Genomic DNA, 23,957 nt, shown 5'->3' with positions numbered 1-23,957 from the left:
TTTTTTTTGATTAACCGAAAAAAAATTGAAGGGCAAAAAGTTGTTTATAGATTTTTTTTTTTTTTTTTTTTTTTTTTGTAGAATTTGAAAAACTTAAACTTGAGGAGTTTGGGTATAATATATTTAAAGACAAAGTTTTTTTTTTTTTTATTTTACATTCAAATGTATATACTTTTAAAGTCTTAATTACTGCTCTGAGTGTGTGCATTTTTAGAGTCATTATATTCCAATGAACAATTATTTAATCACTAAATTAGTTGCTGATTATGTCAGTAATCGATTCAACATGTTTAATCCAATCAATAATGTCACTAGTCTGGATCCAGTCAAGACTTTATCATTTGGCTGTGAGGTAAAGACCTGAAGACGCAAAGCAGAAATTTTCATTTTAAATCTTTGTCCTTGCAGTTAATTGGAGCTTCAAAGAAAAAAATATTATCAGAATTTTCTAGTTATATCAAAACAGAGGAAGCAGGTTGGCGTTAGCCTAGCGCCTCAGCTAGCATCTCGCTGTGCTGACGTTCCCTTACTGAAGACTTTTTATAGCCATTTGTGCCGAGTCAGATCTTCCTGAAACTGTTTTTATTTTTTCCTCAATGTTTTCATTGTAACTGCATTCATTCCTTGGAGTTGTATCACATATCACCAGGACCACCAGACAATAGATCAACAGTCTGGCTCCTCAGTGTGTGATGTGGCGTTTCCTCTTGTTTTTCAGGCGACACGTTCAGCAGCAGCCCTGATACGACTCCGATGGGCAGCCAGGAGTCGTTGTCGTCACACTCCTCTGAAAAAAACGGATTGTCTCAGACCTCCCCTCCATCCTCTCCCGCCGCTGAGCCCGGCTCTCCTCCTCCGACTTCCTCCGGCTCGCCGGCGCGCAACGGGAAAGATCAGAAAGCGTCTCCAGACAACGCTCCCTCCCCCCGCCTCACGCCTTCCTCTTCCTGGATCTCCGCTCCTCTGTCCTCTGCCGAGCAGACTTCCTCTGTGTCCTCCTCCACATCCTCCTTACTCTCTGCAGTGGAGAGGTCTTTCAACAGAAATTCAACCGTGTCTTTGTCTTCTGCGAAAGACTCGAGATGTGCTTCCACAGCGTCAGTCCAGCCCCCGTCAGGGAATCGTTCCTCTCCCGTCAGGGAGAAAGCAGCCTCCGTCTCCTCCCTGAAGAGCTCTAAGTCAGAGGAGCGAAGAAACGCATCCTGTGCTGCGGCCACAGAAGTCAGAGGAACAGACTCTACCTCTCCTCCACAGCACAGCACTGCCTCCTCCTCTTCTTCTTCCTCCTCTTCGCTGTTTCCCTACCGGCTTTCCACATCATCGTCTCTCACCTCCTTGCACATTTCAGAAGGTGTGTGAAAGACTCCTTTTTTTTCCGTTTTGCCTCTAAAATAAATAAAAGCCGAAACATTTACCACTGTGCAACCGTGATTCTGATCTCTTGTGTTTGAAGATTACAAAAGCTGTCATGGGTCGGTGCAGAGCCTCATGTCGCTGGAACTACAGGAGAGAGCGAAAGCTCGGAAAGGTCACAACCGCTGTGGCTCCGATCTGACCCCGAAGCTCTCCACAGTGCCATCCAGCAACGGCTACTCAAGGCCCGTCTCACTGTGAGCGTCAGTTTAGCATTTCTGTGTTCTCTGAGAAAAAGAAGCTCAGGAGGAAGGAAAACCAGACTGATTTTCATCGCAAATTATATGAAAACTAAATATATTACGTGGTTGTGATTAATAACTTACGTCAGAAAAAATTATTTATTTTTTTTGTTGTGTTTGCGTTGCAGATTGTCAGTCAGGCAGCCTCAGCGTGAGAGTTCAGTTTTCTCCTCAGCGTTAGACATCTGTCCGTCTGGAAGGTAAGGCAACATGGATGATATTCGAAGCTGTCGCCTCCTGAGCAGCACATCTTCATGACTGAATCCCTTGTTAACTCAGTTAGTGAGCGCCTTTTTAACTCTCTCCTGCAGGGAAGCTAGAGCTCTGTACTCCTGTGAAGCAGAGCACAGCCACGAACTCAGTTTTCCACAAGGGGCGCTGTTCACAAATGGTAAGATTTCATGTTTCTGAGAGTGAACGTGTACAAAATAAAATCTACCCATTGATTTTAAATGTGAATCTTTCATTATCTTACACTGACATATTTTGATCTTGAGAGAAAAGTGATGCTGTTCTGTTGTGTTTTGATTTTTTTTTCTTCTTTTTCATGCACGTCTCATGATTGTTTGTGACCACTGTCTTCATCGAAATGTAGATTTGTTTTTAACATAATGCATAAATGTCTTACGCTATTTTCGAAGTGCGTTAAATTAAATTAAATATTAAGCTAATTCGTGATTGACCAAATGACTGGTCTAGTTGTGGATACGGATAATGTAACTATTTGCTCCATTCACATCAGTCTAGAATAGGCAGAAAAGGATCAGATCAGATTTGCTGTTCTCCATTGAGCCTTTCTGTTATCTTTAAGTCTTGCTCTCTCTCGCTTCCTTGAACACTGAACAAACCACAGACATCATGGTGTAGAAAATACTGTTTAAAATAACACACAATAACAACTTCCAAACGTAAGGATGTTATTGTCGGGACAATGTGTTCATCTCTAATCTGTTTGTAGAAGGGCTATAAAAGCCAGCTTCTTTGTTGTCTGAGTTTCCGAGTGATTTCTGTTTTGTTGCTTTCGCAGTGGGTCCGTCTGTGGAACCGGGTTGGCTTCAGGCGACATATAAAGGCAGAACTGGCCTGATACCTGAAAATTACATCAAATATGTCTGACAAGGCTGACGAACCGTCGGCACATGAAAGAATCACAAAGACCTGGCTCAGATTTTAAAGGTTTATAAAGAATCAAAACCATGATACTGTAACTGTGACTATTATCACTGACTGCTGTGCTGCAGCATGAGTAATCGGCCTCCTGCATGCGGCGCAGTAGATGTTAATACTTGACATATATGGCTTAGCTTCTCAGTATCGCCCTTTTGTATTTTCTGTTCAGTAATTCTGAAAGTTATGAATTCAGTAAACATATGTAAAAGGTACATAGAAGCAGTATTTTTCTATTAATCTTGGTAATTTATGTTTGAAGGTTTCATTAGTCAGTCTAGAAATTCAATGTTCACACCTCAGTGCCTTGAACTGTATGATTGTTTTATATGTCCTCTCTGCCAGCTTTACTGCTGTTTAAATAAAAACAAAACCTTCAAATAGTATACTGTATGTGTGGATTCTGCTTATTTTTATTTATTTATGTCTGATATGTGGTATATTTATTTTTAAGCATTGATTTGTTTTTACTTAATACAAAAAGAAACTCTTAGAATTATAACAAACTATGACACATTGTAGGAAAACATTTAAAACACTGAAGAAACAGAAGTAAGCTGTTCTCAAAAGTATGCACATCTCTGACAATACCAGGATTTTGTGATGAAAACAGGAAACTTTGAAGACTGAATCCTGAAATTGAAACAAGAGGTGCTTCAAAACAGTTTTAGTTTAAGAGTGTGAAAGCATATGACATTCCTGGATTTTTTTTTTCTTCTAAAAAGGAGGAACTAAATTAGTTGATTTACCACAATCTATTGTTTTGCTTCTCCGAAACCTGCCATTTTAAAAAGGCTGCAGAAACTAATGAGAGCTAACCTGCAGCTCAGTTCCTGAGCTTTTGGGAATCATTTTCCCACCAAAACTCGACACAGAACCACATGTTATGTTTGACATTTTTAGGGCAAACTTAGAAGATTTTACTCTCATTTGCACATTTATTTGTGTAAAAATTAAAGTTCCAGAATGTTTTCAGTCATAATGAACTTGTATCTTTGTATCCACATCACTCAACTCTATAACCTGGTAATGCTTCTGCCCAAATGCAGGTCCATTAAGGTACATTTAAAAGGCACTTAGCAAGCTTTGAGTATTTAGAGGTTGAGCACTACGATGACGGCGTGCTGAATTCTCCCAGCCTCCTCAACAGTCCGTCAAGCGTCTCCATGTTCTGGGATTTCTCCTCCAGCAGCTCATATCTCAGGCTCGAGATGTCCTGTTTGATCTCTTTCAGCTCACCTGGACCAGAACAGATGCAACCAAGAATAACAATGAGGTCTGAGGTTATAGTATGATGCAGGTATGGATACATAAAATGGAAAATAAGACCAGATCAAAGCAATCAGGAATGGATAATTGCAGACACTTATGGCTGGGGCAGTGTTGCAATGACTGCACTAAAAAATTTAAAACTCAGTGTTTTTAATAGGAAAATAAATCACAAAGTAATAATAATGACAAACGCACAGAGCTTAGTTTATATTACCCTCTGTGATCTCGTCGCTCTCTCTGTCTGCTTGAGCTTTGATTATATAACGCTTGATTAGTCGCTTCATGATCTTCTGCAGCGAGTGAAGGAAAAGATGGGGAATATAGCATCATTATATAAGAAAATAAAGTGAAAATTTACAGAGGTTAATTTCATACAATATATAATAAAACACACACCTCATATCTTGTTGAACCATTTGAGCCGCCATATCCTGGATTTTTGCTCTCCCCAAGCTGCGGAAATAACTCATATATATGTTATGTAATTTGATTTAACTTAACTGAAATGACAGTAATTAATTTAACTTTGATCCTGAAGGAATGCTTAATACCACTAGAGGGCGCCAAAGATTATTTCATTTACTTTTCAGCCGCTGAAGCGAAAAGAGTATAAGTTCAAATATGTTTACAACCACAACTTTAATGTAGTTCATTTAGATTTATTGTGATGGATACAATTATTAATTAGCTATAATAATTAAATAAATTATATGTGGGTTTTTAAATGCTTTATGTAAAAAAAAAAAAGTACATCACTGAACAAACAGCGTAAAGGAGATCAATGAATACTCCAAAGCTGCTCGAGGTTCAGGTATAATCAATATTCAAAAAGTATAAACCTGCTCATGGAGGACGCAGCTTCAGTTAAAATAGCAGAGAGAATATATAGATATAGATAGATAGTTGTTCACTCTGCATATCTGTGCTTTCTGGAAGAGTGGCAAGAAAACATAAACTTTAAGGAACATAAATACTTTAACATATGTTTTAAGTCATTATATGTTGAATATGTATACCTGATTAAGTTGTGTCTCAGTTTTCTTCTCCCTGTGTCTGTGAGCCACATGCAAGAGCATGGACTTTATGGCTGTGGCCAGTCCCAGCACAGATTTTGGACTGGGAACCAGATTGAATGGGACAGGGAGTGTCCTTCCCTCTTCAAAGTAAGAAAACCAAAGTTTTGCCCGAGCAAACTTCCACTCGACATCGGCATCATCCTGCAGAGTAACACAATGGAAAATGAAAAAAAAAAAAAAAAAAAAAAAAGCAGGGCTAAAGTAGTCAAATAAAATATCTTTTGGGAATAAATTAATTCATAATCAGATTTAGAAAATTAATCAGATGTCATAATCAAATGACATGTAACAAAGGCAGAAATAAACAAATCTGTTGTATTAAGTAATTTGGTGTCATTGCGAACATTTTACATCCATATTTAGAACTGCAAAAACAGTGGAAAGGTTCGGGGAGAAAAGAGAGATGGCCAGAAGCAAAACCCAGAAATTTTACAACATACTGAAGATCCAGTTATGCACTGGAGGACTACACAATTCACTGAAAGCTAGATTAAAACACTGATAGCAGTCAGATTGGTTGTCTTTTTTGGGGGGGAAAAACACACACACATCAGCATCGCTTAAAGGCTGGAAACTTCTGGTTTGTTTGTCCAAAGATAACAAAAGCAATTTATGTGATCATCTGGACAACAAACCTCAGCTATATCTGGACACGGAGCTTCTGGAAGGCCAGACTGTCGAAACCTGCTTCTCTTTCTTGGTTTTGTTTTTTACACCACTTTGCAAATTTGTTCAAACAGCTTGAGCAATTCTTTCAAATTCTGGCATAGTTTATTGAGATTTCATGATAGAACACACGAAGTAGTTCTGATTTGTGAAATGGAAGATAAATTAAATATGGCTTCGATTATTTTTACACATAAAACTAAGAAAAAAGTGGCGAGTTAAAACAGCTGCGAGTCTTTTCTGTTTGGCTCGACCATCGTTGCACATCCAGAGACAGAAACGTCTGGACTTTGACTGGGCCATTCTCACACATCAACGTGCTGTGATCCATTAATCACAGTAACTCCACAGCATTACGCTGCCACTACCTTGCGTTCAGTTTGGTTTTTGCCATATAAATAATTTTGTCTGTTTGTCAAAAGGTTCCCATTTTGTTTTAATCTTCCAAAAACTTGCTGGATCTCAGACTTCCAACAAAACTTCAATTTTTTAGTTTAGGCTGTCTGTGAGTGAATACATGTGTGTATCTGTTAAATATATTTATGTTCAGACAGAGTTATGTGCAGTACAGCATCTAAATTAATTTTTATGAACACAAAGAAAGTTTATTATACAAGAGAGTGCAAAAAAAAACCCAAACACATGACTTCATATTTATAGGCTCATACCTGGACCACATGGTAACGTAATATACTTCAGTGACGTACCTCTATCTCCTGGAAGGAGCTGTTAATCATGGCGATGAGCATGTTGAGCAGCACTATCACCATGGTAACGTTGTAAACCCCATACAGTACGTAGCCAATGTTCTCAATGAACTTGTGTCCATTGTTTATGACTACAGACTTGACCTCAGAGAGTCCAAATATAGCCCAGAACAGCGTCTTGAAGCTCTCCTCCAGGCTACATGAACATACAGAAGCGAACGTTTTTAATTTAAGCAATCTACTAAACACGAAAAAAATAATCCAACAGCTGGAAACCTTTTTCCAATATACTCTCTAATATCTAAATACATCTAGAAAAGGTAGAAGCAAAGCAATAATTCCTAAAAGAATAAGAATGAGAAGGAAAGACTAACATTCTTTGTAATTTTCTTCCGCTATTATCAAGGTTGTTGTTTTATTGAAGTTGACAAATATTGCTGCATTGTGGTATCTTCACTTTTTTTAACTTCTTAAAAGTGATGCTTTCTTAAATATACTTTATTACTGTTCTTTTTTCTTTTTTTTGCTTTTGTTTTAAATGTATTTTGTTTGAGTATAACTTTGTTTATTCTTTAATTACACTCCTTTCAATAAAGTCAAACACAAAGTCAAACCTAAACTCAAAACTCTGATGAAAACAGGTGTATTTTAGAAAAATGTTATCTGGTCAAATCAGATTTGTTAAAAAAAAACAACAGATCACTGCAGCACTCTTATCGAGAAACTAAAGAGGACAACATAGTTTAAGCTTTGTTCACAAAACATTAACCAATTTAATTCAGAAATAATCCTGTTTTAGCCTCTTTCTTCAATAAAAGCATCACTTTCAGTGTGAAGTAATTCACAAGTAGGAGAATTATGTGTGCATGAAAGTCTCACGTGGTGAAGGCGTCATTCTGCTTCGCTCCCAGGTAGTAAGAGTACAGGTTGAACATGCCGATCATGAACGCCAGAAAGACGAGCAGGAAGATGACCATGAACTTGAAGATGTCTTTGACGGTTCTTCCTAAAGAGATCTGGAGCGGCCCGAAGCTCTCGTTGGCTGGCAGGATGTAAGCAATCCGAGAGAAGCTCAGCACGACTGCGATCGCATAAAGGCCCTCCGACACGAGCTGCGGATCTGACGGCGTCCAGTGGATACGAGCTGCAAAACGGGCGTAAATCAGCTGGTAAGCATCAGGATATCTGCTGCGAATGAAAACCTGATTTGTCTTCAAGTGGAAATGTGACTGCAGTGCTGTGACAGCAGCCATGATTAAAATTCATTTTAGTTTTAGTAACTAAAGCAGAAGGGCTTCGAAAGCCATAACTACTGTAACTTATTTTGCTGAGCAGCAGCTCTACTTCATGTTACAATGAATAAACTTTAATGTTTTGAATTGAGATTTTACGTGATGAACCAAGACAAAATTTTGCATAGTTGTGACTGGAAAAGAAAATTAAGATGATTAACATTTCTTGCAAAAAGAAGTCTGAAAAGTGTGGTATGAATTTACTCTTTAGCCCACCTGAGTATGTTTAAAATGTCTTAAATTCATTGAAACACTATAATTTTGCCTTAAATACATTAGTTTTATGTCTTAAATTTTGTCGTGGCTGGACTATTTAATCTCATTTACTCTATGTAGCTAACTTTTGTCTTGCAAGACTTTACAGTTACCCAAAACTTTGAGTCTGGGTTCTCTGCTTTCTGTGACTCATGGCGCAGCTAGCTGCTAATAACAAGCTGCTAATATACTCTTGCTAGCAAGCTAGCCAGAAAGGATTAAGCTATCTAGCATTATTGGTAAGTGCAAATTTATTGTCGTACTTCAGTTGCCAGCCCAAATTTACTTATTTACTATTTTCTTTTGTAAATTTTTGTTGTGATAAAGGTCTTAAATTCTTCTCATAATGGTATTTAAAAGGTCTTAAATTTGAATTGGTGAAACCTGCAGAAATCCTGCTGAGTCAATTTTTTGTTCAATAAAATTGCAATTGCAACTATTTTGGTCTCCACCAGCTTTAAAACTCTAGAAACTTTTCATTCATTCCTCTCTGAAAACTTCTTAGTGTTCTCAACTGGATTTAGTTCTTGACTTTGACTTGGCCATTCTAACATCTGACTACGCTATTGTAGCGCTAGCTGAATGTTTAGGGTTACTGTCCTGTTGCAAATTTACCTCCATCACATCTTAAACCTTTTGCAGCTTCAAACTGGTTCCCTGAATTTAGCAAGAATTGTCCTAACTTTTAACTGGTGAGACTAGATGTGTGCGTGTGTGCGTGTGAGTGTGTGTGTGTGTGTGTGTGTGTGTGCGTGTGTGTGCGCGTGTGTGCTTACCCAGAGTGAAGTAGTGTATCTCTGGGGGAAGTTGGACCAGAGTTTTGCAGTGTTTGTACACGTAGGCCTGAGCCAAGTCAGCTTGCTTCATAGCAGAGAAGCGGCAGCTGAACGAGGCCAGGAAAATGGCCAGCATCCCAAAGTCCAGGAAGTTCCACGGTTCCACCAGGTACTCTCCGGGTCCCTGACTCCAGATCTCCTTCACCTCGGCCCAAATCATGCCTACAGCAGCAGATGTTAAAGGTCACATCCTTGTTTTAACATTTGCATTAGTTGTTGTTTCCATATGTCGTCGTCTTCCGCTCACCCATGACCCATGAAATGATTAGGATCTCCATCCAGGTGAAGGGGGTGGTGGTCTTGCGGTGAAGCAGTAGGGGGTCCAACTTGAGTTGTGGACTTCCAGGTTGCTGATGGTGGGTCATGTTAGGCAACACCGTGGTGCCTGCAAAGCGGTCCGCTGCATTCAGGATGAGCAAGCCCAGGAAGATGGTGAAGGACGAGGCGTGAGCGACAAACTTCATGAAGGGGCTGCGCATAACTTTTCCCACCTAAGAACAGAGTGGAGAGCATGAGAGAGCCGGTGGCTTGTGGGTAAAATCTACGCCTGAATGTTGCATACTCTGCTGCACGGAGTGACCCAGTAAGCCACAGCCAGTCCAGGGAGTCCGATAGCCACAGCCAGGACCACCAGCAGCTTCACAGCGGTGGTTTGTTGTCTCAGGCCGGGCAGGTTCTCGTACCAGATACTCAGCAGCTGCTGCTGGCAGTTTGGATGAGCAACGAACTGGAGGAAAACAGAGCTGGGTTAAAACATCGTCAGGCAGCTAAATTCAAAAAATTCACAGTAAATGTGATGTTAAATCATCTTACGAGACAAACAAATCCTGTTCATGTAACGTTAGATGGAATCTAATTCAGAATCAATCCAGTTCTTTCCAAAGTAATTTAGTCACAAACAGTGAAAACTAAAGTGTCTTCTAGACGCCAAACAGTGCAAACAACGTGCCTTATATCCTGGAAAATACAGTATGTTGCACTACAGTCAATTTATGAGGATCGTTTAACAGGAATTGGTGAAAAGTTCAGAGTCGACTTAGATGTTTAAAGAGCATTTATTTTGTTTGTTTTAACAGAGAGCAAATAAAGAGGCGATAAAACTAAAGAGAAAAACTCCATTTCTGGATTTTTTTTTTTTATTTTTGGGAGACTTCCTGTTTAGTTCAGCCGTAAAGTAACAAATGTGTGGACTATTTTTTTCTATGTCTCTCTGGGCTGGGATATTTCTATTTTTGGCAACACCACACAGATGGTGATGTCCTTGAAATCTGCCTAAAATAGGATTTAAAGGTCATCTCCTGGTCAAAGATATAACCAAGGGTCTTTACATTGATGAATAACCTAAATAAATGTCCTGCAGAGAAAACGGTCTGCACATAATCCACAATAACAAAGACCTATTTTATTACTCGAGGTGGCAGGAAAAAGAAGAAAGTTCTTGACGTTTCTCATTACGAAGAAATGAAGTGCAGAACTACTGGGAAGTCATTACAGGTCCCTCCCATGACCACATCCATCGTTCTAATAATCAGATCCACTTCAAAGTTCTGACCGCAGAATATTTCTGGGACACCACAGAAGAAGAATGTTCTGCCAGGAAGAAGTGTCAAGAACGAGCTGCAAGAACTCCCCAACCAGAGCTGGAAGAACAGAAAGATGTCATTTTGTTGGTCAGCAATTAGTATTTTCTTTGGTCTGGACGGATTTTAATTGAAATTAAAGATAATTTACTTTTTTTTTTTTTGTCAATGTATTTTATTTTCTGTTTGCTTGAATCAAAATGGTTCTCTTCTCGAGAGAATCTGCATATGAAAAACACAAATAGAGTAAGGAATTAAATATTTCATTCTTGAATTCACAAATGTCAAAATACTGCTTTAAAAAAAAAGACAAAGTTATTTTCTTTAAAATAGACAGATCCAGAATGAGATAGTTTCCACTAATGCCTCAAAATGATTTTCGGAAATCACATTTCAAGCTTCAGATGAGGGAAACTACCAAGCTTATCGGTGCTTAGCACCATCCATGTTAGGAGAGCATTGTTGCAGATTTTGTGCAATCCACCAAATCGTGGGAGCAAAACATTTGTTAAACATTTCGCACTGCTTGGTAAATTCTCCTGACATAACAGATCCTGATAACACCACTGAAAGAAATGAGCTCTATTTATGGTCTTTGTTGTTTGCTTGAATGCCTGGTTACCTTTTTGAGTTCGTATTTGATGGCTAATTTGAGGCGTGTGAGGGAGGGACGACCTGGCATGTCGAAGCTGTCGTCAGAAACGGTTTCTCCATTCAAGATGGCCTCCACTTCCTCTGTGCTGCGGCAAAGATCCAGAAGACCCACCACATAGTCCTTACACTGGTTCGACAGGCGACTGTAATCATTCTGCAGAAAAATAAGAACATAAGCTGAAGTCATTTTAAAGCAGCAGTAACAAAGTAACAAGTGTGGTAGGAACGCAATTGTGATTTATACTTTTACAAATACTGTGCTCATTAAATCACCTTATTTTATGGACAAAAAAATCACAACCAAGATTTCAGATGTTTCATCTCAGTTCTGTTTTACTCGTTTTATGTAGTTAGTGTTCACTTTACATAGTGAACTATATTACTCTTTTTTGTTTTTGTAAAATGAACAAGTTTAGTTTTAGCCACAAAGTGTTTCCCCACACCTCAATCAAGTAACTAAAATATGGAGGAATAAGTGAAAGTCCAAAACAAAATTGGATGCCAAGATTGCAAAGCATCCCAAAAATTCAGTTTATGTATTTATGTAAATTCAGTTGCTATCGAAACTCTAAGTTTTACAATGGTAATTTAATCATCTATTGTTTTTTTCTTGTTGGTTAAAAAAAACAAAAAAGAAACTATACCTTAGTGTCACTAATATGTACATGAAAACATTTAGGTCCCAACACTAAACCTTGTGGGACTCCATCTTTAACGTCTTCATTATTAACCTGCATAAACGGATTATGATCAAACACTTATGAGCAAAACGTCTTTTCCTTTTCATATAAATCCGTCATTTTTAAAGTAACAAAATGTAATCTTTATTATCAAACACTTTTATAAGTGTAAATAATCTTAATCTGTACTGCTTTCTTTCTGTTCCTGCTGTATGTCCTCAAGTAAATTCAAGATTCAAGTACTGAAAATTATGGAGATCTGTCAGTTCAAAATAATAAAAATTAAAAACAAAATTTTCACATACAGCACTTTAGAAACTTTATAGTGCAGACAGCAAGAACAATTTCAAACAGAACCGAAGCCACTAATGTAACCCTGACTTGACCAGTACAGCTTCACTGACAGGATATTTTTCCACTGACCTTAAACTCCTTCTCAATATCAGCCAGCATGGCCAGCTCATTGCTGAGCTCCAGGGCAGCCAGCACCGGGTCCTCACTGGACAGGGAGAGGTATGCAGGACTGGCCAGGCCTCTGTAGGCATTGATCCTGGAACGTGAGTGGCTGAAGGAATCGTACTGCTGCTGATAATTGCACGAGTCGCAGCCACAGAAGTAATCGTGAGGAGGGTCGATACGGGCGCCTTTGCTCAGGAGCGTGTGGACTATCTCATATTCCTGGCAGTGGGCTGCAAGTATCACTGGAGTCACATCATGAGAAAACCTAAGGGGATAAACATGACAACAGCAATGTTTTCAGTCCACCAAGAAGTCGGCCTTAACTAGGCCACCTTGGTAAAAATGTATATAAATAACATGTATATACATTTTTACCAATGTAAAATTTGAAAGTTAAAAAAAAAAGCGTAGCTTGCATGTCCGGTTCACCTTTTGCTGTATTTATCTGCAGACTCAAAAACGGTGGACATATTTTGCTGTCAGATAATTTTTTTTTATTTGCACTGTAATATCTGATTAAAAGAATAACTCAGATTGATGTAGTCTTTTTACCCCCTCACAAATTTCAATGGTTTTTGCTTTTTTTGTCAGTGGTTGACCTCATTATGGTGCTTCTTTACCAGTCGTACCTTGTCCCATCTTCGTCATAAGCGTAGAAGTCATCCAGCATGTCTACTTGAGCCGGACTTGCTGTGAGACGGTGAGCGTCTCTAAACGAAGGGTGACTGAGGAGAGCCTCTGTGATACGGACATAACCTTTACCTAGAGAAAACGTAGAAAAAAGCTGCTAAAACATTGTGACACAAAAGTAAAATTTAGTTTATATCCAAGCAAAATGCAAATTTGAAAGTAAAAAAAAAAGCGTAGCTTGCATGTCTGGTTCACCTTTTGCTACAACTTGTGGTGGAAAAATCTATTACATGGTAAATTTTATATAACTTTTTAAATCTGATAGTCATTTTATTACTTAAGAACTTTTATCAAATCCACAACAAGTTATAAGTGTTTTTGGGTCTGTCCTTAACTAACAGCTCCAGACATCTAATTAAATTTATGTAAATTCTTCCTCTTAGTCAGATGAGATTTAGATGTGTGTTAGGATTGTTGTTCTATTATTAACCCCCACTGCAGTGGCACATTTTGTAGGATTTTGTAGTAAAAGTATTATTTTAAAAAATCATTAATTGTCATGGTACGTTTGTTGGTGGACCTAAAATGCAGACAGGAGTTGGGAGCATTGATCATGTTGAATGTTTTTAATGACAACATTGAAAACTTACAAAACTGACCGGGAACGCAGGGAGCCAGAGCAGAACAAAAACAGAAATCAAGGGGAAATACCAGCAAGGAAACATGAGGAGTAACAGAAGAACCAGTGATGAGTGAATAAAAGAGGAAGAGAAGACTGGGAACTAGGAAATTAATCTAAGACAAAGTAAACTAGAGTAACTAAGAAAGACACAATAAATAAAAATAACTAGAATCACTAAAAAGGAACTGAAGTGAAAATAGAAACTAACAAAAACACTCAAAAATCCAAAATCCTAACAATTAACTTTAAGGACATAAAAAGTAGTAGAAGAAGACACTGCTACACCCCTTTGTTATCATAAAAGACACATTATTTGCTTCAGACATAAAATTTCCAAGCAAATTTTTGTTTATGCAAATTTCTTACTGATGGCTAGTAGGAGAGCATCTCCCACTCTGGCCAGATCTGCCCTCCCCAGCAGCAGCTCCGTCACCTCCAGATGTTCGTTGGCCACAGCAAGCTGCAGCGCATTCTGTCCCATGTAGTCCACCGCATTGACGTTCAGGTTGGGGATATGGAGCAGCATGCGGCGCACCTCTGGGATGTTGCCGTACTCGGCTGCCTCCAGGAAACGCTGCTCGACCTCTGACAGGCTGAAGGAAGGAGCTGAGAACATGTAGGCAGGACCTCGCATAGCCTGGCGGCGTTTAGCAGCGCTGAGGCGAGCTGTGAGCGACCTGTCAGCGCTGCTGTGCCTGCTGGGGATCAGGGAGGCATACGGTTCATGTCAGGATGTAATAAAATGGATCTGGTCTCTGCCAAGTTTTAACGCTACTTAAATCTAACTCTGAGAGAGAGAGGCCAATCAAAGCCCACACTGTCAAAGTGGAAAAGCTGGGAGTAAAAAGCTTAAAAATATATATATTAATTGTTGAATAGATTATTGTCAGTCAGTGGGACTCTAACAACAAAAGCAGGAGTTTGTCGTCTAGTGCACACAGGTGTATGTTCACGCAATGTCAGGGTTGGAAAACATCAGCAATGACTTTCAGAGGGTTAGAAGACCATTTCCTGTCAAGCTAAAGTCCATCATTCTGCATTCAGAGAAATTGTTCAATGGTGGAAAACATTTAGGGCAACAGATTATTTCAGCAAAAGTGGAAATCCTAGCAATTTCTCCCAAAAGGTTGAGAAAACTATGCAAAACAACCGTCTTATACGCTACACATCAAAGTTAATGGTAGAAAAAGAGAAAGAAGGAAGATTGACTGAAAAGGGATGCTAATAAAAGAATGTGAGCACATGACTCAGATTTCTAAAACTGCATCTAATAGAAAAACAGAAAACTTCTGGAGTGTTCTCCAGAAGAACTTCTAAACAACAAGAAAAATGAAAAAAGTTCCAGTCAGACCAGACCTCAGTGCAGCAATACCTTCTTTTCCATACAGATGTTTACTGTTTGTTTATCTGAGTAGTGGCTGTAAGTCAGAGCCTTACCCAAGGCATTGCCCAGCACAGCAGTATTCCTCTCCAAAGTCATCATATAGGAGCAGGTTGTCGCGGCTCCTGGCTCTGGATCTGTCCGTGTCGCCGGCAGCCCGGCTGATGCGGTCGGCCGACGGCGGTCTGTGGTTCATCCTGGAGGATGACCAGCAGCAGAGGCTCCCACTTCATGTGAACAAGCAGTCAAGTGCCTGTGGCATGTTCCTGCCTCACTCGCTCTGCCGCCCTCCCCCTCTGTTTATTCTCCATCCTTGAGAAAGAATGCGTCCTTCTGGGTCCCACTATACTTTTATTTACATGACACATTGAACCTCACAGATGTGGAAGGATCCTGGAGGGTCAATTTCTGATCAACTTGTTTTCTTTCATTTCAGCCATCCATGGACTCCTCTCTCTTGTTTTCTCTCTCTCTCTTAGCTTGACCTTTGACTTTGCCTTACCTGTGGAAGGATTAATAAAGTTAAATTCCAGAAGAAAAAAGATTCCTTCCTCTTAATTTTTTATACAATAAATACTTTTTTGTGTGCGTGTTCGAGTGCATGCATGCATGCAGGAGTGACTGATGGCTGATGAACTGCAGATGAGATTCTTTCGGGTTTAAATTCCCAGTAGGCTTTGCTTCCTGTCCGCTCCTACTTTCCACTGATCTCTGTCAAGTGTGGGAAAACAAACACACACACATAAACATATATTCCTGAGACATGTAAATTAAATTTGCGCGTGCCGTTTTCAGTAAATTTTCTCTATTTTGGAAAATCGTTGCCTCGTCTCTTGACTGGAGCTCGTTCTCGTTAAAAGTCGCGAGGCACTAAAAAAACAACAACCTAAAAGCTGAAAAGAATCTGATAAAACCGAGCCTCTGATGTCTGATAGTCAGAGAGAAAACTGCCTTTTAAGGTGCTGATTGCTGAAGATTAGTCACTTTGGACATTTCATGCTATGAGAGCGTTAGGCGGTTTCAAGGAAAAGGTCTAAACACTGACGAATGTCACCAGTAAGAGTTTTTGTTGAGACTTCCTCCACAGAGCAGAACAGAGCCAAGATCTGGATGTAAACACTGTCAACCCAAACATACACAGTCTGATTGGGGGGAACACAGAGTGCAAAGCACCTGGATGAGCTTCGTTCTCTATCTGTGTCTGCCCGTGGATTGATGGATGCTGCCAATATATGCACATACCAGACCACACAAAGAGCCAGAGCTCCTACAGTGTTATCAGCTGCGTTAATAAACCTTTATCACGCAAACGCACACAAACAGAAAGTAAATTACGTGATCCTGCGTGCAGAACCAAACAGGAAGACAGAGGTGGGATAGTACCGAGAAGAATGCAGACTCCTCAGATGAGCATTCTGGTCTTTGTTTCAAAGCTAAAGTAACTCATGTGCTTTCACACAACAGCTCTTCTTTTAGGTTGAATATACGCACCAAGCTGCTCAGTGCAATGCAGTAAAAGATAAATAATGCTGTAAAAAAGCAGCTGAAACCTTATCGGATTTTTATATTCTTCCTTTTTTTGTCATGTTCAACGTTTTCAGATTACCAAACAACCATTGACACCAGGCTGATATAACTTCTGTTAATACAAGAACATTGTTCAGTTACGAAGGGAAAAAGGTGAATCTTACGTTAAAAAAAGTTTTATATCCAGATCTGCACAAAATCCAGTGTTACTTAAAATGGGACCTGAAGTGAATGCATTCGAATTTTATCAAAACATCTGCTAATTGAAAGGTGCACCCAATGCTTTAGAAATCTGGTTGCAGCCTTTTCAGACTGATGGATATCAACCTGTTCTTAAATGTCTTTATATCGGGGCGTGACGTGTAGCTACTGAAATATTCTGTCCTATTTTATGCTGACTCTTTTTAAGGGATTTTTTGATCCTACAGATTGTTAAATAAGGACAGCTTACCAGTGACATGGTCAATCACTGTTCATTCATGATTTAATAAAGGTGTATGGTTTCTTTTTTCAGACAAGACCAGATCAGTTTGAATATGTACCTGAACTGTGCTTTGTATTTACTCAGATTATCTCTGATATTAATTTTCTTTTTAGGATCTCAAACATTTATGGAGGGGTTTTTTTTTTCATATCTAAAAAAGGTGTTTTCTATTTACATTGGAAAGCCAGATGTTGAGCCTTCTGGATATGCGGCGGTAAAAGTTGTGCTAACATTGAGCTCTGTAAGATTTCAAATAAAACTTTATGGTCCTTTAGCCCTCTGATGTCACACCTCTTACATAACAGACGCTTTAATGGAAAAGCTTTTGTAAACTAGGACTTAAATGGATTAACTTTAAATAATAACTACGTCTTCTTTCTGTTTTTTTTTGTTTCAATAACAATAAGAACCTGCTTGGTGTAGACTGTGTGATAAAGAGTCCGTGTATGTGGGTCATTTTGTATGTTATCAGCTGAGGATCTCAGTACAAACATAAAAAAAATTTTAAACACAAATTTTAACCACTATTGCTGAACGTTTCTTAAAACTCAATTCTGATTCTTAATTGTTTGTTGCTTTTTTTGTTTGTGCACTTAAAATGTTTAGATTGTTGTCATTAGCACCACCTGCTGGACTGAATTGGTTCTTTTCTTAATCAAAATCTGTTTCACCTGTTGCTGCGTCTCTCAAATTACAACCGCAGTAAGTACACGAAATAACTTTTATGTTAAACACAGTTTAAAGACATTTACTCTTAGTTGTAAATAATGACAGTGTTCATTTTATTTTTTAATAACTGCACTAAAGTCAGTAAGAACTGTAATTTATAGTATCACTTTGCTGTTCTGTTTGGGTAATTTTAACACAGCTAATTCCGTAGATTTTTCTCTTCTTTATCTGATTTGATCAAATATATTTAATTTAATATTATTTAAGTGTTAGACTTTTAATTAAGTACTAAAATAGTGGAAGGTTCACCCTTCATGTCAGGTATAGACAGTGAATTTTTAGAAATTATTTATGACTTCCTTACCGTCAAACTTTCAACAAAACTTAATCTACAACATATACATGCAGAATGACTTTATTGTCCACTTGTAATATGTAAAATCTTAAAATCATATTAATAAAAAACAAATATAAAAAGCTTTGGCTTGACTTTTCATTTCCTCTTGATGAAGAAGTAAATAGTGACGGGATTCATGTTTGTTATTGCAGTTTTTCTTATCTAACTTTTAGATTCAAATATAACAAATAAAGACATGTTACATAGAAACATTTATGGCAATTACAAAGAACAAGCACAATTTAACAAAAATCACAGAATTCATGTGCACATCAGGGATTTCTACTTGTAACGGTGGTTAATTGTTAATGGCATTTGTGGCAGAGTTTAATGCATAAACTTGTCCTCTTCAGACAAAACAAAGTTAGCTGTAGTCATAGTTTAAGATCATATTTATAGTAAATATAATTTAGCACTAAATAACAATACTTTTGCTGAACTTTGAGATAATCTTCCATAACTTTTGCAGAACTTCGAAGAGACTTTTCCAAAACTCATCAGGTACTTCCATGGAATTTGAATGGAAATAAAGGAAAAGCTCCATAAAATGTTTGAAAAGTACTTAGTAGATGCCAGAAAAGTTCCAGAAAGTATCTCAGGAGTTTCAAGAAAGCTTGATTAAAAAAGCCCGTAAAAGTATCTGCCAAAATTCATGAAAGTTTCAGAAAGTATCTGCTAAGTTTTAGAAAGGGTCTTTGAAAGTATTATCTAAATTCAAGTGTAAGTTGTAATATTTTGCACTACCAAATATTTGCTGTGTTAGTAAAATTGTCGGAGGCCCATCAATGCTTCATCCCTCCTAATTAGGTGTCAGTTGTTGGTTGCAAGCCTTCTGATCTTCATCGTAACGGATTTGATGGCGTAAGGGACTCCACTCTGCCTCCAGGTGTCCCAAAGGATGCGTGTCCTCTTCCCTTGGTTCTGTTCCCCGTCTTCGGGGGAGCCGTTGAGGTTCGCCAGTCCGCACTGGTTGAACCACCACCCTGTGTGGTTGTGCAGGATGCTGCAACTCTCCACCGTCCTGTTGGCAAAGCTGCATGACGGATTGCAGCCGTCGTTGTCCACATCTGAGGCGCTAAATGGAGCTGTGTTCTGGTTCTGTTCCTGCTCATAGCCACGGAAAGCATCACCTGAGCAAAAACACACATGCATAATGCCACATATCAAACGGTTTGAAAAGAACTGTAGATGTCTTCCTTGTTTTGTCATACCAGCACTGCCTGCATATCTGCCCAGGTGGATTCTGAAGAACTGGGTTTCATTGTCAAGGCGGAAGTCATCATAGGAGGCATAAGACGTGACATCGTTGTTGGACACTAGAGCGATGTGAAGTTGGAAGCGAGCATCTTTCTGGTTGACGATGTGAAAAACCTTCTTCAGACCCAACCAGTGTTCTCCTATAGAAACAAAGAAAGAGAAATTTGATGAGGATCAAACGCTGCTGCAGCTTTAGGCTTCTCCCGGCTTGATAAATAGGAGAAAGAGTTGGATGAAAAGGCTTTAAGGTAAACCTGATTCTTGAATGATAATGAATGCATGTATGCACAACCTGCAAGGTTTCCAAATCCATCAAGGTAATCAGCCCAGGATCGTTTGAAGTCATTCAATCCATCAGTCCTCCTCTGCATCACTGTCCAGCCGCCTTCCATGTAGTCCATCTCACAGAACACCTTAACAACATTTGTTTAGGTTTTAACGATGGAAATTAGCCAAACGGGGAATGCCTAAGTTAATGTTGTACCTCAAAAGAAGAGTCTGTTTCTTCTGGATGGATTATGTAAATACCACTGGGGATCTTTGGGACGACTGACATCAGACTCTCCTTGATGTCACTGCAGTCTCGTCCTGATCAAAAGCACAAGCAATCACATTCAAGAAAATATTTGAGCCATTGTTGTTAACAACTCAAGGGGTTCCCTGATGAAAATCTCACTTTGCACACTAATAATTCTTATTTACATAAGACTTTTAATTCCTTCTTTACCTGATTTAGATATGATGCCTTACACTTTTTCACATTTTGTCACACTACATCCACAAATTTAAACGTATTTATTTGGACTTTATTGAAGATAGAAAATAAGCCTTTGGTCTGCATGTTGTATGAGGGAGCCTGTGTGTTACCGTGAGACTGAACAGGTTTTATCGAGTACATCTCAGCGTTGCTTCTTTGGACCTCGGAGCTGAGCATCTGCACTTTGCTCATCAGTTCCGAAACCTGGAAATGTGACACAGCAGTGCTCACTACTGGTCAGCTAATTCCTCTAAAGTCTCTGCATCAAACCAGAAAATCCTGACCAGGTTTTACCTGTCCGCTCAGGACATCTAGGCCTCTCTGCTGCTCCTCGATCACATCCCTGATTAGCTTTCGGGTGCTACGTCCAAATGCCAGCAGGGACTGCTGCAGCTGGCCTGCACACATACAAACAGACATGCTTAGTGAGAAGCCAATATTGATGAGAGAGCTATCAATACTACAAGGACAAAATAGAAACTTCACCACAGATTGAGTGTTTTTCATCCCGGAGGAGTTTGACGGTGATGTCACATGGGATGGAGCACGCATCGTGACCTTTGGTCTGCCTGAAAGCTTTTTGGTCTTTGACAGGTGAGTCAGAGAGTTCCTCACTTTCAGGCTCTGATTGGTTTAAATGGCCAGCGGTACCTTCAGTCTACAGGTAAACAGAAGGATGCAGTTTGATCAGATAGCACACAGACTGCCTGCGGTCAGAAAAACACTGGAACTTTTTACCTTCATTTTTATGTTAGGTTAAATGTTAGAAGATATTGCTATTTATTTTATAACTTTTCAGAAAACTCCTCATTATACTGGAGACCAAGCATCTGCTGGAGAATATTTATTCTGCTTTTTAAAAGTTTGAGCCTCTAATTTACAGAGTTGTTAGCAATATTACGCTGTCAAAGTGTAATAAGCAAATAAAAGACATCTTTATCATTTCACCTCTATGCTTTTTGCTACATCGGCAGTTTTACCTATGTTGTACCCAGAAAGATATCATTTTCAGGGTACAACCAGGTGTAAATTTGTAGTGGTTTGGAGTAGCTTCAAATACTAATCAGTAGTCTTATGAAAGTGACTGATAGGGTCAGTCATTGGTTATGCTCTATAACATTAAAATCATCAGATACAATAACTGAAATGCAACAATAGATTTGAGCTTTTTTTTTTCTTTTTTATCTATAAATTTCAAAAAAGCTTTTTACTGATGAGACATACATTATTATGCTTTAGTTAAGTTTATTGGAATAAAACGGTTGGTTTACAGACAAAAGTGAATAAGATTGAGAAGAAATAACAAAGCATAGGGGCATAAAGTGACTAAGAAGCAAACTAATCTGGAGCTTGCTGGGATACAGATTTGTTTAATTATATGGTGAAAATAGCATGAGATATTATAAAGTCTAAGAATGTCAGAAGCACAATTTCCTTAGACCTTAATTCAAATATCTTAGATTAAAATATTGAGTTTTTCTTTAGGGATAAAGTTTGGACAAAACATCCTTCTTATTTAAAACCGTGTTTATCTCAATAAAATATAAAATGGGCTCTCTAACTTTCTATTTTCTTTATAGGTTATAAATGTTTTCTTCAAACAATGACAAACAGAATAAAGCAGCTTGTTTGGGCCTCTCGCTGACAGCTTTTGGGTTCTGCCTTCCATAAATCCTAATAAATGTTTCCTAATACAGAAATGCAAAAAAAAAAACATTAACTTTCAACATGCATATACGTACTGTGGAGGAAACCAGCTGAGGCAGGAGCAGCAGGAGGACAGTCGTTGCCCACATCATCCCAGTCCAACTGTGATTATTTCCTCACGAAGCGAGGGGGCGGAGCTCTTCCCACCAGCTTCTTCATTTATACCTATTTTTTTTTTTCCACAAACTGTTCAAATCTACTCTTTGTAGTCCAAACCCCTTTTCACTTTCTCCTCGGTTCCTCTCACACGTGACAGTGGGAGTGACTGGGTGATGCTACTCCCACTTTCTTGTAAACTCCCATTACGTCAGACGAGTTAAAGAAGGGTGTTAATGAAAATCTGATTATGTTCCCCAGAAGGAGCTGAATGTGCAGATTTTTAGTTTCGTGTTGGAGTTATTACTTTCCTATGTGGTGTGTCTCTTAACCAGGCATTGTTGTTTTAAAGGTTACATCCTGCCACCAGCATGAGAAACAGATGTGGGGAGAAAGAAAAAAAAAAAAGTGCAGCTTGTTTTATTGACCCCCCAGTCTCGGCTGTTGTCGCTGCGTGGGAGCTGCAGCTGAAGGTAGGGTGCAGACAGGGCAGGGTGTTTGTTACTTATGTTTCCTCCAACCCTAAGTACTGAGTCAAAAGTCTCCTGTAGAGTGCGACCAATTATTCCAGTAAAGTGGGCATTTAAGCAGTGAAGAAAGTACAAAAGCAAAAGAACAGCTGAAAATGCCACGAAGGGTCCAGCTGGAGTCTGTCGCTTCCTTGGAAAAAGTTTCTGAGAGTGCCAGTGGAAAGGATCGCTGCTGTTCCAGGCCTCTGCGAGTCTGCAGCCATGGTCAGAAGGAGGAATGTGGAAAAAGCATGGCGCTGTTGCCTCAGGGACCCCACATCTGTGCAATTTTACATGCTGCTCAAAAACAGTGTGTGCATGTCAATAACGGGTGAACTCATGAAGATCAAGGGAATGAATAAAGGCCTACTAAGGAGGATCCAAGCTATTTCAGGAGCCATGCTTATTGTTACAGCTTGTTACATTTTTTGTGGTTTAATGTTTAGAACAGCTAAATAAATATATTAAAAAAAAAAAAAAACACAATGCCCCTGCATGACAAAGTGTAGATCAGCAAATGTATAAAAAGCTATAGAAATTTTTAAAAAGTCACTGTTGTTGATTGACCATTTATGGAAGTGGAGTTTAAAAATGTAGGAGGTCATATTTGCTTTGAGCAGTTGCCCAGCATGGCTGTAAGCCTGGATGGGTAGGGATGCAAAATTTAAAAAATTAATACAAATTTATGTAAGTAAAACTCCCACTTAATTTCTGCCAAGAATATAAAGTAAAGTTAAAATATAAATATTTTATTTTGTAAGTAGGTCAAAATGGGGTAAATTTTAGCCTACCCCATAATTCTGATGATTTCCTCAAATTTGATAGGTTGAATGGTCTGAACTATCAACTGATTGTACAGATCATTAACTTATTATTAACTGATTCAAATCTCTGCCATGTATGACAATTCTCTCAAATTAATGTTAAACAATTTGCTTCTACAATACTATCTTTACTTGGTGTGAGGAGAAAAGTCACACCAATATTGTTGCTGTTTGAAAAAGCAGCTTAAAAACCAAGAAGGATGAATAAATCAAGGAAAAATAGAAATAAAGAACTAGAGAGCTGTGATTATCTGTGAGTACAATTTGCTCATAAAACATTTGTCTTGGTTTACTTTCAACTTTTATTCAGTGGGCAAGTTTTTGTTAGGAAAGAACAACACAGAGAGAATAAACACAGGATGTAGCTCTCATCTTCTCATAGTGAGTAATGGACTAAATAAAAATAAAATGAGAAATTAATGTAAAAAAGGAGACACTGCCACCTGTTGTCCACAGGAGAGTTTCACAATAATGTTTCTTATCAATGTGTTGCTAAATTTCTGTTCTGGATTTAACCTATGGCTAAAATATTCACTTTCAATTTCAATATTCAATTTTAAAGTAACTCAAACAAAATGCAACTTAATTCTGTGACAAAATGATAACATTTAGGTTACTGAAATTATTGACAGAGCTCATTTTATTTCATGATCCATGTGATATCAGTTTATAAAATGGGATTGCTAAGATACAATCACTTTACACAGAGTTGAGGAATGAATCTGAACACAGAGTCAA

The 23,957-nt window shown here is 38.6% G+C and overlaps 3 protein-coding genes and 1 long non-coding RNA gene across 5 annotated transcripts in view; 2 read left to right on the top strand and 2 right to left on the bottom strand.

Annotated features, from left to right (window-relative positions):
• The window catches only part of LOC106955045 (rho GTPase-activating protein 42-like), a 21,889-nt gene extending 18,681 nt beyond the window's left edge, over positions 1-3,208 (top strand). The window contains exons 20-24 of one of the 2 annotated variants that reach the window (XM_015044999.1): positions 719-1,351; positions 1,454-1,598; positions 1,784-1,855; positions 1,967-2,046; positions 2,683-3,208. In XM_015044999.1, the coding sequence (XP_014900485.1) occupies positions 719-1,351; positions 1,454-1,598; positions 1,784-1,855; positions 1,967-2,046; positions 2,683-2,771 (1,019 nt within the window). In that variant the 3' untranslated portion in view covers positions 2,772-3,208. Of the gene's footprint in view, positions 1-718; positions 1,352-1,453; positions 1,611-1,783; positions 1,856-1,966; positions 2,047-2,682 lie in introns of both variants that reach the window. The other variant, XM_015044998.1, reaches the window with a different exon arrangement.
• A 501-nt stretch (positions 3,209-3,709) lies between these two features.
• On the bottom strand, positions 3,710-15,443 carry trpc6a (transient receptor potential cation channel, subfamily C, member 6a). The gene is made up of 14 exons (XM_015045000.1): positions 15,049-15,443; positions 13,978-14,309; positions 12,929-13,061; positions 12,264-12,564; positions 11,129-11,314; positions 9,489-9,653; positions 9,174-9,417; positions 8,867-9,088; positions 7,423-7,687; positions 6,544-6,739; positions 5,111-5,311; positions 4,491-4,547; positions 4,309-4,384; positions 3,710-4,061 (listed from the first exon to the last, which is right to left on the bottom strand). Exons 1-14 carry the CDS (start codon positions 15,186-15,188, stop codon positions 3,931-3,933), a joined length of 2,649 nt encoding a protein of 882 aa, XP_014900486.1. The 5' UTR covers positions 15,189-15,443; the 3' UTR covers positions 3,710-3,930.
• On the top strand, positions 7,637-10,662 carry LOC106955051 (uncharacterized). The gene is made up of 2 exons (XR_001426491.1): positions 7,637-7,712; positions 10,341-10,662. It is a non-coding gene; the product is annotated as an uncharacterized LOC106955051 (long non-coding RNA).
• Positions 15,444-18,071: 2,628 nt separating the features above from the next.
• Positions 18,072-22,060, bottom strand: angptl5 (angiopoietin-like 5). Its single transcript, XM_015044991.1, has 8 exons — positions 21,826-22,060; positions 20,570-20,741; positions 20,378-20,481; positions 20,194-20,287; positions 19,811-19,914; positions 19,619-19,739; positions 19,281-19,466; positions 18,072-19,199 (listed from the first exon to the last, which is right to left on the bottom strand). The coding sequence occupies exons 1-8, from the start codon at positions 21,880-21,882 to the stop codon at positions 18,880-18,882; spliced, it is 1,158 nt and encodes a 385-aa protein (XP_014900477.1). The 5' UTR covers positions 21,883-22,060; the 3' UTR covers positions 18,072-18,879.
• Between the last annotated feature and the right edge of the window lie 1,897 nt (positions 22,061-23,957).

This window comes from Poecilia latipinna, unplaced genomic scaffold, assembly GCF_001443285.1.
Source record: "Poecilia latipinna isolate Pla-1442-1.1 unplaced genomic scaffold, P_latipinna-1.0 Scaffold700, whole genome shotgun sequence".
NCBI classification, from domain to species: Eukaryota; Metazoa; Chordata; class Actinopteri; order Cyprinodontiformes; family Poeciliidae; genus Poecilia; species Poecilia latipinna.
The sequence above is the reverse complement of the archived record's forward strand: the minus strand, read 5'-3'. Positions and strand labels throughout refer to the sequence as shown.